At 36.4% G+C, this 15603-nt stretch overlaps 1 protein-coding gene across 2 annotated transcripts in view; it reads left to right on the forward strand.

Moving 5' to 3' along the window:
* The window catches only part of LOC111143276 (syntaxin binding protein 3), a 55952-nt gene extending 40980 nt beyond the window's left edge, over positions 1 to 14972 (forward strand). For both annotated transcript variants that reach the window (XM_022496904.1, XM_022496905.1), the window contains 8 exons: positions 2626 to 2691; positions 3444 to 3524; positions 5406 to 5544; positions 5833 to 5939; positions 6683 to 6775; positions 8451 to 8536; positions 13502 to 13650; positions 14436 to 14972. In XM_022496904.1, coding sequence (XP_022352612.1) covers positions 2626 to 2691; positions 3444 to 3524; positions 5406 to 5544; positions 5833 to 5939; positions 6683 to 6775; positions 8451 to 8536; positions 13502 to 13650; positions 14436 to 14530 — 816 coding nt within the window. In that variant the 3' untranslated portion in view covers positions 14531 to 14972. The remainder of the gene's footprint in view (positions 1 to 2625; positions 2692 to 3443; positions 3525 to 5405; positions 5545 to 5832; positions 5940 to 6682; positions 6776 to 8450; positions 8537 to 13501; positions 13651 to 14435) is intronic.
* Positions 14973 to 15603: the final 631 nt, after the last annotated feature.

The raw sequence follows: 15603 nt of genomic DNA on the forward strand, positions 1-15603 counted from the left end.
TGCTATTTTTGGGGACACCTGGATGGCTCAGTTGCTGAACTTTTTTTTTTTTTCAGGTTGCTGGCAATTATGAATAAATCCACAATAAAACATTCAGGTTTTGTGTAAACAGATGTTTTCATTCACTTGGGTAAATAATTAAGAGTGGGATTGCTGAGGGGCACTTCGGTGGCTCAGTCCATTAAGCGTCTGCTTTCAGCTCAGGTCATAATCATGGGACCCTGGGATCAAGCCTTACATTGGGCTCCCTGCTTGGCAAGGAGCCTGCTTCTCTCTCTACCTCTTCCCTTTGCTTATGCTCTCTCTCTTGCTCAAATAAATAGATAAAATCTTTGGGGAAAAAAAAGTGGGATTGCTGGGTCATATAGTAAATGTATGGTTAACTTTATAAGAAAATTCCATACTGTTGTGGCTATGCCATTTTACAGTCCCACTGGCAATGTAGAAGAGTCACTGTATTTTTAATTTCAAATATTGCATTTAGTTCTAAGACATTCACTGCATTTTTAAAATCTAGTTTTCTGTTGAAATACTGTATCTTTTCATCTGTTTAGTCCATCTTTTCATGTTTTCTTTAACATAAATATGTTATTTTTGAATATCTTTTCTGTTAACTCCCAATATCTGGATGGTCTTGGGTCAACCTCTTTTTTTTTTAACTCCAGTATAGTTGACATACAGTGTTATGTTTCAGGTATACGGTATAGTGATTCAGTAATTCCATACATTACTCAGTGTTCATCATGATAAGTACACTCTTAATCTCTCTTACCTATTTTACCCATCCCCCTACCTACCTTCCCATGGTAACCATCTGTGTGTTCTCTCTAGTTACGAGTCTGCTTTTTGGTTCATCTCTTTTATTCTTTGTTCATCTGTTTTATTTCTTAGATTCCATGTGAATTAAATCATATGGTATTTGTCTTTTTCTGACTGACTTATCTCACTAGCATAATACACTCCAGCTCTATCCATGTTGTTTCAAATGGCAAGATGGTTTTTTTTATGTCCAAATAATATTCTGTTGTGTATGTATACCATATCTTGTCTTGGGTCTGCGTTTATTGACTATTTTATCACTTTGGTATTGATCACTTTTTTTTTAAGATTTTATTTATTTGTTTGACACAAAAATTTGTTTGAGAGAGACACAGTGAGGGAGGGAATACAAGTAGGGGGAGTGGAAGAGGGAGAATCAGGCTTCCCGCTGAGCAAGGAGCCCGATGCAGGGCTTGATCCCAGGACCTTGGGATCATGACCTGAGCTGAAGGCAGACACTTAATGACTGAGCCACCTAGGTGCCCCTCACTTTTTTCTGTCTTACATGATCAGTAATATTTTAGCATATGTTAGACATCGCAGATGTCTAACATCTTGCAGAGACGCTAAATGATGTTCTCTCTGCAAAGACTATTGATTTCTGTTCTGGCAGGCATTTAATTTGCTCATAAATAACCTTAATTCTGTTGAGACATCATGCCAGGTGCTGTTATGGTGAGTGTATTTCCTTTTGTACTTAGTTCAAAGACAGTCCTAGTACTGAACATCTGGGATGTTCACTTGGCACTCTTCTTTGAATCAGAGAATACCAGTATTTTCTTGGCATTAAGACCCCTCTGAAATCTCTGTCTAGCATTTAGCTTCCCGGCAATTGTTCTGTGCTAGGCCTTTAAGAGTTTTGCCTTTTACACACGCAGCTTAGCATTTGGCTAGGGCTCCAAAGGCAATGCCTCTTTGAGTTACATCTTCGAGTTATGTTGTGACTGGCTCTTTCCCTCTAGCACCATGCCTCCCAGACCCTACCTCACCAGCCCCAAACTCTTATCTCTTTTTCCTCTGTCTAGAGAGACTAGTGCTTTTTACTTGATCTCTACATCCTTTTACCACTTTTGGAAAGTGTCCCAGGGAAAAGCCAGGATGAGTGCTAGGATCACCTGGGCTTTCTTTTGCTTAAGTATCTTAACTATGAGCTCTTTTTCTTATCCATTGCCTGAGAGTTGTTGTCTTATTTATTTTGTCCAATTCTATTTTTATTTATGGGGAGAGAATAATTTTGATATCAGCTACTTTTTTGTGACTGAAACTGAAAGTCTCTTGAATGTGTTTTTTTTAACTTGCCAAATATTTAGAAAATTAGCAATATAACTGCAAGATTTAAAAATTGTTATATGGAGGGGTACCTGGGTGACACAGTCAGTTAAGCGTGTGATTCTTTGTTTCAGCTCAGGTCGAGATCTCAGGCTCATGAGATTGAGCTCCACTTTGGACTCCACACTCATCATGGAATCTACTTAAGACCCTCCCTCTCCCTCTGCCCTTCCTCTCCGGGCATGCACTTGCATTCTCTCTCTAAGATAAATAAATTAATTAAATCTTAAAAAAAAAAATAAGAAACGTGAGGGTTTTGAAGGGGCGGGGGGTGGGAGGTTGGGGGAACGAGGTGGTGGGTATTAGGGAGGGCACGTATTGCATGGAGCACTGGGTGTGGTGCAAAAACAATGAATACTGTTACGCTGAAAAGAAATAATAAAAAAAAAAAGAAGAAGAAAAAAATAAACTATAAAAATTGTTATAGAATACCTGAATTATAAGTTTGCTTTAAAAATGTTTGACTTTTTTTTCTAGACATCGCTTAGTGCTCTTACCCAACTGATGAAAAAGATGCCCCATTTCCGTAAACAGATTACTAAGGTAAGCAATATTGTGTATGAGATACTTTACCATTTTTAGTTTATTAGTCTGTCCACTTCTATAGTCAGGTTTAGTAGTGGGTGTCATGGAATACTTGGTGTTAGTTATACTCTAAAATTTTACTCTAGGTCTGAGAAATATTCCAAATATTTAAGCTTCTCAGTAGTGTTCTTTGTATGTAATCTATATTCATCCAAATCCAGCTTCAGATTTTTGTGTCTTTGTCTTCAATAGCCAGACAGAGAATTTTGTATTTATCAACTTAAGAAAATGCAACATTATATTAACCAGCAGTTGTTGTTCTACTTGGTTCTTTCAGAGTTATGTATTAGTAGTTAAGAGCACTTAAGCCATGTTGGCAGGTAAACTATTCTTTTTGCTGTATCAGTCTTTCCTGTGAGTCGTTATAAGTCATTTTTTATCATACAGCACCCTAATCAAGGACCAACAATATAATTTCAAAAACATTTTTCTGCTGGGCTTTCAAGACTTAGCTTTTTTTTTCCTCATTTTTCCTTCATTTTCAACACTCTTAAACACATATTCATATTTTTGCTCTCTGTTGATTAGCCCCTGTGGACCATATTAATTCTCACTTTTTCTTCTTTCTTGGGCTATTTTACTTGTTTTACATGGTACCTCCTTTTTCCTCAGCCCATAATTTATTTCAGGCCTATCTCAAAAGTTTAATATCACTTGCACAAAAAGAAATTAAAGTACTTTAAGTAATTGAATTCTTTTGTTTTTTTCAGCAAGTTGTCCATCTTAACTTAGCAGAAGATTGCATGAATAAATTCAAACCTAATATAGAAAAGCTCTGCAAAAGTGAACAGGTACGTACAGAGTAAGAAATACCTATGTCATCATAAATTTCCGGATTGAACTTTGTAAGGTGTACTGAATTGCAGAATATCTCTTTGAAGGGGGATCAATTAGGCAGTATTTAAATACATAATTTCCAGAGCACCTGGGTGGCTCAGTCAGTTAAGCATCTGACTCCTGATCTTAGTCAGGTCTTGATCTCTACAGGGTTGAGTTCAAGCCCCATGTAGGGCTCCACACTGAGCATGGAGCCTACTTAAGAAATAAAAATAAAGGGGTGCTTGGGTGGCTCAGTCGGTTAAGCATCTGTCTTTGGCTCAGGTCAGGTTCCCAGGGTCATGGGATCAAGTCTCACGTGCAGCTTCCTGCTCAGCAGTGAACCTGCTTTTCTCTTTCCCTCTGCTATTCCCCCTGCTGGTACTCTCTTGCCTCCTCTCTCTCTGTCAAATAAATAAATAAAATCTTTAAAAACAAACAAAAAAATAAATAAAAAGAAATACATCACTCCCCACCAACATTTTCAGGTAGCTATAAGTATCACAGTAAGTAGTCCCTCCTAATCTGTGATTGTGCATTTCTGGTTAAATGTGATAATTTTAGGGTTTGGAACATTATTTCAGAATACCTCTAATTGTCAGGCCTTTCTGAGTAGGGGCAACATTTAATGCAGCACCTTGCAGTGTACTGCATTGGCGCATTTAACTTGTTTTAGAGCCCCCCCCCATAATGTCAAAAATGTTTAGACCAGTGCTAAGAGAACTCGAATGCAAGCCCTATGTAATTTTATTTATTTATTTATTTATTTTGAGACAGAGAGCGCATGAGCAGGGGAAGGGCAGAGGGGGAGGGAGAGAGAATCTTAAGCTACAGGGGCTCAATCCCATGACCCTGAGACTATGACCTGAGCCTAAATCAAGAGTCTGAAGCTTAACCAACTGAGCCACCTAGGCACCCCAAGCCATATATAATTTTAAATATTGTAGTATAGCTGACTCTTGAACGAAGATCAGGGGTACTGACCCCCCACAGTAAAATATCCATGTATAACTTTTGTCCCCCCAAACCTTGACTCCCCCCACACTAATAATCTTCTGTTGACCAGAAGCCCTCCTGATAAGCAGTTGATTAACAAATATTTTATATGTTATATGTATTATATACTATATTCTTATAGTAATGTAAGCTAGAGAAAATGAAATGTTTCTTAAAAAATCATAAGGAAGAAAAAATACATTTAAAGTGCTGTGCTTTATTTATTGAAAAAACCCATGTATAAATGGATCCACACACTTCAAATCTTTGCTATTCAAGGGTCAATTATAGTCACATAAAAAGGTAAAAGGAAACAAAGGTAGTTAATTTTAATAATCTATTTGACTTAACCTAGTGCTTTTGAAATCTTATTTCAACATGTAATCAATATAAAAATTATTAGCAAAATAATTTACATTCCTTTTTTACACATCAGGTCTTTAAGAAACTTGGCGTTTTCACTTATAAGCACATCTTAATTCAGGCTAGCCACGTTTCAAGTGCTCATTAACCATATGTAGCTCAGGGCTACCATATTAGCATAGGTTTAGATTAATGATTTTCTCTCTGAATTATTTTTTTACTTTTTATATTTTGTACAATTTGTAGTTTACCAGTGATGCCTACATTGGAAGTATCATCAGTGTTACTTTAAGATGTGGCAAGATTTAAGATATCTTTTTAAAGATTTTATTTTTAAGTAATCTCTACACCCAATGTGGGGCTTGAACTTACAACCCTGAGATCAAGAGATCGTGCTGCACTGACTGACTGAGCCAGGAGCCCCTGGATTTAAGATATTTTTAACTGAAAAGTGAATTTGGATTATAGGCCACTGACTATATTTAATTGTCATTAAGGACCTGGCACTTGGAACTGATGCAGAAGGACAGAAGGTGAAAGATTCTATGCGAGTACTTCTTCCAGTTCTACTCAACAAAAATCATGATAATTATGATAAAATAAGAGCGATTCTACTTTACATCTTCAGTATTAATGGTAATAGAGACTTTATTTCATCAATATACTAAAATACTCAGCTCTAAAATCCCTTTATAATAAGTAATTTACTATTGATCATAAGAGAGTCTTAGAAAATTCAAAGGTAGTAGCTGACATTGGGTAAGATAAATACAAGGAAAAATAGGAAATTGGGAGAAGACCAAAGGGTATATAATTAAATGTTTGCTTTTTCTTTAATAAACTTTATATTCATGGGTACCACCTGAAACCTAGACATGATTGTGGTAGCAGTTATGTGACTGTACACTCGTATTTTTATCTAAGGAACCACGGAAGAAAATTTGGACAGGTTGATCCAGAATGTAAAAATAGAAAATGAGAGCGACATGATCCGTAACTGGAGTTACCTTGGTGTTCCCATTGTCCCCCCAGTAAGAAATCTCACATTCAGTATATATTCATATCGGTACATATGTGGTTGTTTGCATTAAAAATGTTTTCTTATATGGGAATCCACTAGTCTTCTTAATTTCACTCTATAGATTCGGTAAGTAAAAAATTTTTAATTTTGTTTTCTCTTCCATATATGAGTATTTGGAAAAATACATTTTTCTAGTGAATTTATATCTTATGTCTTCTGTTACAATTTGCTCTTTTGCTTTTTTCTATGATTCCTTTTATAGCAAATTTTGAAAGAACTGTGTTTAGAATCTCTCTTTCCCATCAAGTTTTATAGAACTTTTGAGTAAATATATACTGTTATACATTTTTATCTTTAGAGCACAAAATATGGTGAATTTATGTGATTCCATCTATTCAGATTTTTTTGAGCAAGCATTTCCACTCTTAGTTGTTTTTTTTCTTTTTAAGATTTTGTTTATTTATTTGAGATAGAGAGTGGGTGAGAGAGAGAGAGCATGAGCCAGGGGGCGGAGGGAGAAGAAGAAGCAGACTCCCCACTGAACAGGGAGTCCAACATGGTGCTCAGTCCCAGGACCCTGAGATCATGATCTGAGCCAAAGGTAGAATCTTAACTAAGCCATGCAAGTGCCCCTCCACTCTTAGTTTTTACTTGTATTTACTTTAATTTAAATACTTTTTTAAGAAAATGTAGTGAGAGAATATTACTAAATAAAATTAAAGGTTTTTAATTTTTTTCCTCTATTTGTATTAGTCTCAACAAAGCAAACCATTAAGAAAGGATAGGTCTACAGAAGAAACTTTTCAACTCTCTCGATGGACACCTTTTATCAAAGATATTTTGGAGGTACAGTTCATTAAATTTTACTTATACCCTAAGTGGATATTCTTTACTCTTTGTATGTTTATCACTCTGAGATATCTGTTGGTCAGGAATTTCTGCAGTACTGGGAGGGTTCACAAAAGAAGGCTGTATCTGGGGTCAAGAGAGGAAAGGAAATTTGAAAATTCTTTCCTTGAAGATCTCAAATAAACTTACACACTGACTGACTCAAAATAAATAAAAGTAAGCATACATAACTATCTTATGAAAAAAAACCTGTTTTAAATAACTATATGTAGCAGAAGTGTAAATAATTTATTTGAGTGAAAGTTCAACAAAATAATACTTGCATATGACCACTGTTAGAAAGTGTTAGACTCCAGTATTCTTGGAAAAAGTGTGTTATTAAACTGTAAATTGTAAACTGTAGTTTGTTATTCTATCCAACAGATGGGTTATGCCTTTAGTACTGTTTGCTTTTAGAAATATTCAATTATGGGAAATTAGAAAATGATTAGTAAAAATGGTATTATGGGCAATAAAATTATGACATTGGTTCTTCAATTATAATAATACAGTTTCATTTATTCCAGTTTTCCTTTGACTTAAACCTGTCTACTTAGCTCTGGGAACTAAATGTGTATAATTTAGGACTATGATTTTCCTGTTTTGCTTGGCTAATTTTATGTCATCCACACATTCTTAATCATAGATGAAAAGTTTAAAGAATCTAGGCTTTGTTTTCTACAACATAAGATTTTTTTCTCTTCCCATAACAAGGATGTAGCTAAGTAGTCTTTCTTGGATAGTACTTTTGAAATAAGAATTGACTTCCTGAACCCTGTACCGAAGATTTGCATGTTAATTTAAAAAAAAGAAAATCCAGTTTTGGCCCAGTGGCATTCTCAGCCTTTAGGATTTCTCCTAAAACTTGATTTCTTTGCTTCTTACAGTTTTAATGAAATATTCCTGGACTACTGAGTACCTTGTGCTCATTCCTTATGCCCACTTACTAATAATACCTTTTACACTGCTGTGCTATAAAGCAGTGGTCACCAAACTTTTAATCCTGCAGACTTAACCATAAAAATTGTGAACATGAGCTTGTACTGTGATTATTTACAAACTATGTATTACTGTACTGGTGAAGCATAATCTTTATATATAGCATGTCTTACACATATAAGTATATCATAAAATGTAACTCTAAAGCAGAACATTTTTTTTAAATGGAAAGGAAAACTCTCTCATCCCATTGGATTGTTTTGATTACACCTAGGTCAGGGATGCACAGCCTATTTTAGAGCCACTGCAAAGAAGGGCAAGGCCTGGACTCTCCAGTAGCCTAAGAGGTCTGTCAGGACTAGGATGGTATTTAGAAACCCTTAGCACTCTAGAGATAAAGGTTTTGATAAGGTCTCTGCAATCCTTAACACCAGTATGGAGACCCTGCAAATGAAGAAATGTAGATATTCACTTAATACTGGTTCAATAAGTAAGTAAAGGATTGCATTAATTTTTGAAGCAAGTAAAGTTTAATAAGTTTCAGAGAGAGGGCTAACCTTATTTTATTACATATTTACATATCTTTAGGTTCCTTAATTGTAAACACAAGTTTTGAGTCTTACGCAAAATATACAAATTTTGAAAATCCTAGAATGTACATTTTTTAAATGGTGTTAATTCTTTTCTTCTCTAGGATGCCATTGATAATAGATTAGATTCAAAAGAATGGCCATATTGTTCCCAGTGTCCAGCAGTATGGAATGGCTCAGGAGCTGTAAGGTAAACCTATCGATAAAAGCCAGTGCAATTTTCAGTATGATATTGCAGACTAACAACTGAAATGGTACCAAAGTAACTCTTACATTGGCAACTTTCCTGGAAGCATAGTCACTAAAGAGGCAGTTTTTCTTTAACAGTAGCCTATTTTAAATGAGTACAGGTAAGCAGTATAAAAATGTACTTTATCATTAAAAAAAAAAAAATGAGTGCCCTACCTTATGCAGGAGTGTCAACTCCCAGCCCCTCCTTACTTTGCATAATACCAAGGCTTTGTCTCTTTTGTTCATTAAATAGGTAAACACCCAAGTCCCTTGTTTGCTAAGATTAGACTAACACTCCATAAGGCAGGCCAAGACTCAACTCAGTTTACCACTCTAGTTTTAGATTCCTCTTTATTGCTAGTCTTTGGAGATTTCTCTTATTTGTTTACTTTCAGCTGTGCTTTTAAGAAGAAGTTCACTCTTAAAAAGAAACAAGATGGTATCAGAGAGGGAGACAAACCATAAGAGACTCTTAAGCATAGGAAACAAACTGAGGATTGCTGGAGGGGAGAGGGGTGGAGGGATGGGGTAACTGGATGATGGATATTGGGGAGGGTATGTATTGTAATGAGCACTGGGTATTATATAAGACTGATGAATCACAGACCTGTACCCCTGAAACAAAGAATATATGTTAATTAATTGAATTTAAATTTTTAAAAAATTTAAAAATAAATAAAAAGTTCACTCTTACTTAACCAAAACTTCTGTGTGCTTTCTAGAGTAAGATTTTCAGGATCTAGGGCTTTAATTGTTATTTTTATATCAAAATGTAAAACACTGGCGCAACATATTATACATGTACATGAAACTAATTAAATATAATCCCATTGTCCTAAAATTGCTGTTCAGAAATTTAATTCAGAAATTTAAAAATTGTTAGTTACATAATTGTTTTGAGCAGTATTATCTTTTTGTTGTTGTTCTTACTCTTTCTCTTTGGAAAAAAAATTTTAAAAATTTATTTATATTAGAGAAAGAGAGTGTGTGTGTGCAAGAGTTGGGGTAGGGACAGAGGGAAAGAATCTCAAGCAGACTCCCCACCGAGCACAGAACTGACCCAGGGCTTGATCTCACAATCCTGAGATCATGACCTGAGTCAAAATCAAAATTTGGATGCTCAACCAACTGAGCCACCCAGATACCCTTGAAATAGTTTTTAAACCAAAATTGCACTTTTAATGTCTCCTTGAGTTGCTTTATATGGGAATTATGAGTCTATCTTATTCCTGTTTCATCTTTCAACACCAGTTACTGATTCTCTTTACTTTCTTCCTGTTGTTTACTCCCTCATCATTCCTTAAGATGGCAGATAGAAATTATCTAGACAAGAGCATAATTTAAAGTTTACCATGGGATCCTACATTTCAGGGTCTTAGAGGTCCTCTAGAACATGGTTTCCAAAATGGGTAGCAAGATGATTTTGGGGGGATATTTATTTTTACCTAAAAAGGGGAGAAATTAAATTTTATTAATATATACCAGTATACATACATAATTTATAAACTAATATATATATATATATTTTTTTTAATTTATTTGACAGACAGAGATCACAAGTAGGCAGAGAGGCAGGCAGAGAGAGAGGGGGGAAAGCAGGCTCCCTGCCAAGCAGAGAGCCTGATGTGGGGCTCAATCCCAGGACCCCGAGATCATGACCTGAGCTGAAGGCAGAGGCTTAACCCACTGAGCCACTCAGGCGCCCCAAAACTTATATATATTTTTAATAGAAGTACATAAATTTTTATTTTGAAATACTTTTCACATAAAAGCTCAAAATTTTTTTTTTTTTTTAAAGATTTTATTTATTTATTTGACAGAGATCACAAGTAGGCAGAGAGGCAGGCAGAGAGAGAGAGGAAGGGAAGCAGGCTCCCTGCTGAGCAGAGAACCGGATGCGGGGCTGGATCCCAGGACCCTGGGACCCTGACCTGAGCCGAAGGCAGAGGCTTAACCCACTGAGCCACCCAGGCGCCCCAAAAGCTCAAAATTTTTACCAGTGGAGTGTGAGAACAAAAAAAGTGATTCCTGTGATCTCAAGCAGTGCTACCCTGTAGAACTTTCTTGCAGTAATGGAAATGTCATATGAGTAGCCACATGGAGCTGTCAACCACTTCATATGTGGCTAGTGTGACTGTGTTTTTAATTTCATTTAATTTTAATTAATTTAACTTTAGTCTCATGTAGCTAGTGGCTACTGTATTAGACAGTGCTAATGTAGAGCATCTGGGGGAGGAAATGATAGAAATATTAGCTCTTATTTATTGAGTGCTTCCCTTGTACCAGATTCCATGGTTCATGTATCCTCTGCATTATTTCATTTAATCCTAAAAACAACCCTTGAATATTAGAGAGAGGTTTAGTAACTTACCAAAAGTCTTACTGAATTAGAAAGAAGCAGAATCAGAGTTGTAACCAGGTCTTTTTTTAACAGCTTTATTGAGGTGTGATTGACTTAATAGCAGTATATGTTTAAGATCTACAACTTGGTGTTTTAATACATGTATGTTGTAAAATGACTACCACAAGCTAATTAATAATCCATCACCTCCATAGACTTACTATTTTCTTACGTGTGTGTGTGTGTGTGTGTGTGTGATGAGAAGCCTTAATTTAATAATTTAAGATCTACCCTTTTAGCAGATTTCAAGCATACAATATAATTTTTGTTAACTATAAGTCAACATGCAATACATTAGATCTCCAAAATTTATTCATCATGCATAAGTGAAACTTTGCATCCTTTGGCCGACACTACCTCATTCCCACCCCCTCAGTCCCTCGCAACCAACATTCTGTTCTCTGCCTTGTGAATTTGACTGTTTCAAATTTCACATAGAAGTAAGATCATGCAGTGTTTATCTTTCTGAGTCCAACATAATTTCACTTAGCATAATGTCCTTCAGGTTCATCCAGGTTGTTGCATTTGGCAGAATTTCCTTCTTTTCTTAATTTTTTTTTTAAGATTTTATTTATTTTTTTTTAAAGATTTTATTTATTTATTTGACAGAGAGAGATCACAAGTAGACGGAGAGGCAGGCAGAGAGAGAGAGAGAGAGAGAGAGAGGGAAGCAGGCTCCCTGCTGAGCAGAGAGCCCGATGCGGGACTCGATCCCAGGACCCTGAGATCATGACCTGAGCCAAAGGCAGCGGCTTAACCCACTGAGCCACCCAGGCGCCCCTTAAGATTTTATTTATTTGAGAGAGCATTCGAGCATGAGCACAGGCTCAGGAAGGTGTAGAGGGAGAGGGAGAAGCAGATTCCCCACTGAGCAGGAAGCCTACCTCAGGTCTCAGTTACAGGACCCAGAGATCATGACCTGAGCCGAAAGCAGACACTTAATTGAGCCACCTAGGCACCCCTTTCCTTCTTTTTTTTTAAAGGCTGAATAATATGGGGTGCCTGGGTGGCTTAGTGGGTTAAAGCCTCTGCCTTCAGCTCAGGTCATGATCCCAGGGTGCTGGGATCGAGCCCCATGTCGGGCTCTCTGCTCAGCAGGGAGCGTGCTTCCCCCGCTTCTCTCTCTGCCTGCCTCTCTGCCTACTACTTGTGATCTCTGTCTGTCAAATAAATAAAAAGAAAAAAATCGTAAAAAAAAAAAAATGGCTGAATAATATTCCACTCCATATGTACGTTACATTTTCTTTATTCCTCTCTCCACCAATGGGTGTTTAATTGTTGTCCATGTCTTGGCTACTGTGAATAATGCTGCAGTGAACACAGGAGTGCAGACATGTCTTCAGTACCTCCTACCGTCCTACCTCACTAAGTTCCAGCATCAGGTGTCCCAATACCACATTGGCTCCAAATCTGTACCTGTGCTTCCCTCCCTGTACCTCTCTAAAACAGAACTGACACTCTTATTTCATATGAAGAAGTAAGAGAACTTGAGAAGTCTATGACTTTCGGAAGTTAAAAAAAAATGGGAGTAGCACTGAAACAGGAGGGTTTTTAAGACTTCAGAAAGTCCGACTTTTGGGGCACCTGGATGGCTCAGTCAGTTAAGCATCTGACTCTTGGTTTAGGCTCAGTTCATGGTCTCAGAGTCCTGGGATCAAACCCCACGTTGGGCTCTGTGTTCAGCGGGGAGTCTGCTTGAGTTTTCTTTCTCCTCCTCCCTCTGCTCCTCCCCCACTACACTTGTTCTCTCTTTTTCTCTCTCTCTCTCTCAAAAAAATAAATCTTTTTTTTTTTTAAGGTAAGTCCTAGGGGCACCTGGGTGGCTCAATGGGTTGAGCTTCTGCCTTCAGCTCGGGTCGTGGTCTCGGGGTCCTGGGATCGGGACTCGCATCGGGCTCTCTGCTCGGCAGGGAGCTTGCTTCCCTCTCTCTCTGCCTGCCTCTCTGCCTACTTGTGATCTCTCTCTCTCTGTCGAATGAATAAATAAAATCTTTAAAAAAAAAAAAAAGTTAAGTCCTAGACATTTCAGGTATATAGAGTATCAGCTCTGTTTTGTGGGTAAAAATACTGAACTAAGTTATATGTGATATGTCCAAACTCTCTATTAGGTCAGAATTAAACTTGAAGTGGGGCTGTCCTGCCGAACCTGTCTTGGTTCTCCAGTCATACCATAGTTAATTCATTTCCATAAAATCAGGGTAATTGGTGCCAAGTTTGAGTTTGCTTGAGTTGGGCTTTTTAAAAACTCTACAAGTGGGTGCCTGGGTGGCTCAGTGGGTTAAAGCCTCTGCCTTCGGCTCAGTCATGATCTCAGGGTCCTGAGATCAAGCCCCACATCGGGCTCTCCTCTCAGCAGGGAGCCTGCTTCCCCCTCTCTCTCTGCCTGCCTCTCTGCCTACTTATGATCTCTCTCTGTCAAATAAATAAAAATCTTTTTAAAAAATAAAAATAAATTTAAAAAACTCTACAAGCACTATGGCTTTGGAAATGTTTTTAACATGTTTGTGTGTGTTCATTTTTTAGTGCTCGTCAGAAACCCAGAACTAATTACTTAGAGGACCGAAAAAATGGGTCAAAGCTGATCATTTTTGTAATTGGAGGAATTACGTACTCTGAAATGCGTTGTGCTTATGAAGTTTCTCAGGCACATAAATCCTGTGAAGTTATTATTGGTAAGACATTTTTTCCTCTTTTCAGTTTTTTTTAAACAAACTAAATGGAGAACTTTATGTTGTAAGTTACACGTAGGTCTAAATTGTTGAATGCAAAAAAACTTATTAATCGTAGTGTGTTTTATTTGATGTATTAGAGTTTTTCGTGGTTGACTTTTTTGATAATTAGATTTTTAAATATTCTGATTTTGAGGGAATGGCTTCAAAATGCTGTATTATTTAGATATTATTAGATATGTCCTTTAAAATATTATGTTCTAGTTTTGCCCTTATTATTAAGTAACTTTTGAGACATAAGTACATTTCTGCTACAGAAATACTTTGAATGTTTTTGTGGATGTGGGCCTGACATTGGCAAGTCCTATGTGGAATTTAGTTTTAAGAACTTCAATCAAAGCCAGTGATTTAGAAACTCTTCTCGTCTATAGATTGCAACATTTGTACACCGGGTCTAAATCTGCAGCACTGCTTTATGATCCTGTGATTGAGCAGTGACTCTTCTGTTCTGCCACAGGGATCCAAACCTCCAGTTTTGATTGTCAGCATTTCCATGCATCGCACAAAGTAGACAAAGTACTAGAAGTGGTTTAGTGAGCGTGCTGTGCAATGGAGGAAGGAATGAGATATTGTGGTGTAGGCAGATTTCAGGAATGTGTCTTACAGAAATTTCGTTAAATTGTCCCAAGCTATGTCACTTGGCAAATTTGAGAGACGGGGCAATATAATTAACCAAGGAGAATCTACTTAACTACTGGCCTCTGAAAATTTATCTTTTCTCCTACCAGGTTCTACACATATTTTAACACCCAGAAAGCTTTTGGATGATATAAAGATGCTGAATAAACCCAAGGATAAAGTCTCCTTTATTAAGGATGAATAATGATTTTTTTGGGAGATTCTTACTAATAGGTTCAACTAAAATAAATCAAGACAGGTTTGCTATCATGTAATTTAAACAATGTAAATATTTTATGGAATACTGATTTTTCAAATATATTTCTTAAGGGACTTTATGGTTACATATCATTGGATTTGCCATTTTTAATAATTTAAATAGTGTCACTGCTTTGTAGATGATGAGAGGAAATGTTAAAATGCTTTCTCAAAGGAAATTTTTCACCTTTGGAACTGAATATATTAGAATTGTGGGTGATTCTTCACAACTACCTATGTACATACTAATTACTTACCAGGTACTTATCTGTCTTATGCTCAAGTTTAGTTTTTTGGGAAAGAATGATTTTAAGTGAAAAGTCTGTAAAAGTAAAAACCTGTAAGTATGTGTGTCATAGAATGATTTTCTGTAGTGCAGTTTTTTTTTTTCAATTTAAATTGATAATTTCTTTTATGTGTAAAATAATTCTGTCATTAATAGAAATAGAATAATTTCACAGTGTTTACTGTCTTCCCAGATATTTCTAAAGAACACAGTTTTATATAATTTCAAACTCATGTATGTTTAAAGCAGAAAACCAAAAATAAGTATGAATATTCTAAGAGAAAAATGAATGTATAGTTATGAAAGTTACCTTTTGGGGGGCAGGGGAGGAAGGGGAAGTTGGGAAATTTAAAAGTTCTAAATCAGAGAGTTACAAAAAAGGAAAAGAATGCACCATAATCTTCCTACCAAGATAGCACCTATTGACTTCTTATAAAAACAATATAATATTTGTGTAAGGTTGGATAATAAAAGGATATTTCTGCACATGTGTTATGCAAAGGGAACATCTTCATTTCAAATCTCTCCTTTTACCTGGCCTCATAGTAGCCTCACAATTTTATATATTACTCATCTTCAGAGTTTTGCTCTTACATATAATGCTGCCTTGTTTGGATACATACCTTTGCAAACACTCACAAAAACTTCTATAATATAAATTTCTAGCAATGGCATAGCCGGTCAAAGTATTTGTGCATTTAATATAGTTGACTTTTTAAAGCCAAGTTTGGGGG

The sequence above is a fragment of the Enhydra lutris genome, unplaced genomic scaffold (assembly GCF_002288905.1).
Source record: "Enhydra lutris kenyoni isolate GAN:26980312 unplaced genomic scaffold, ASM228890v2 scaffoldscaffold9, whole genome shotgun sequence".
Classification (NCBI taxonomy): Eukaryota; Metazoa; Chordata; class Mammalia; order Carnivora; family Mustelidae; genus Enhydra; species Enhydra lutris.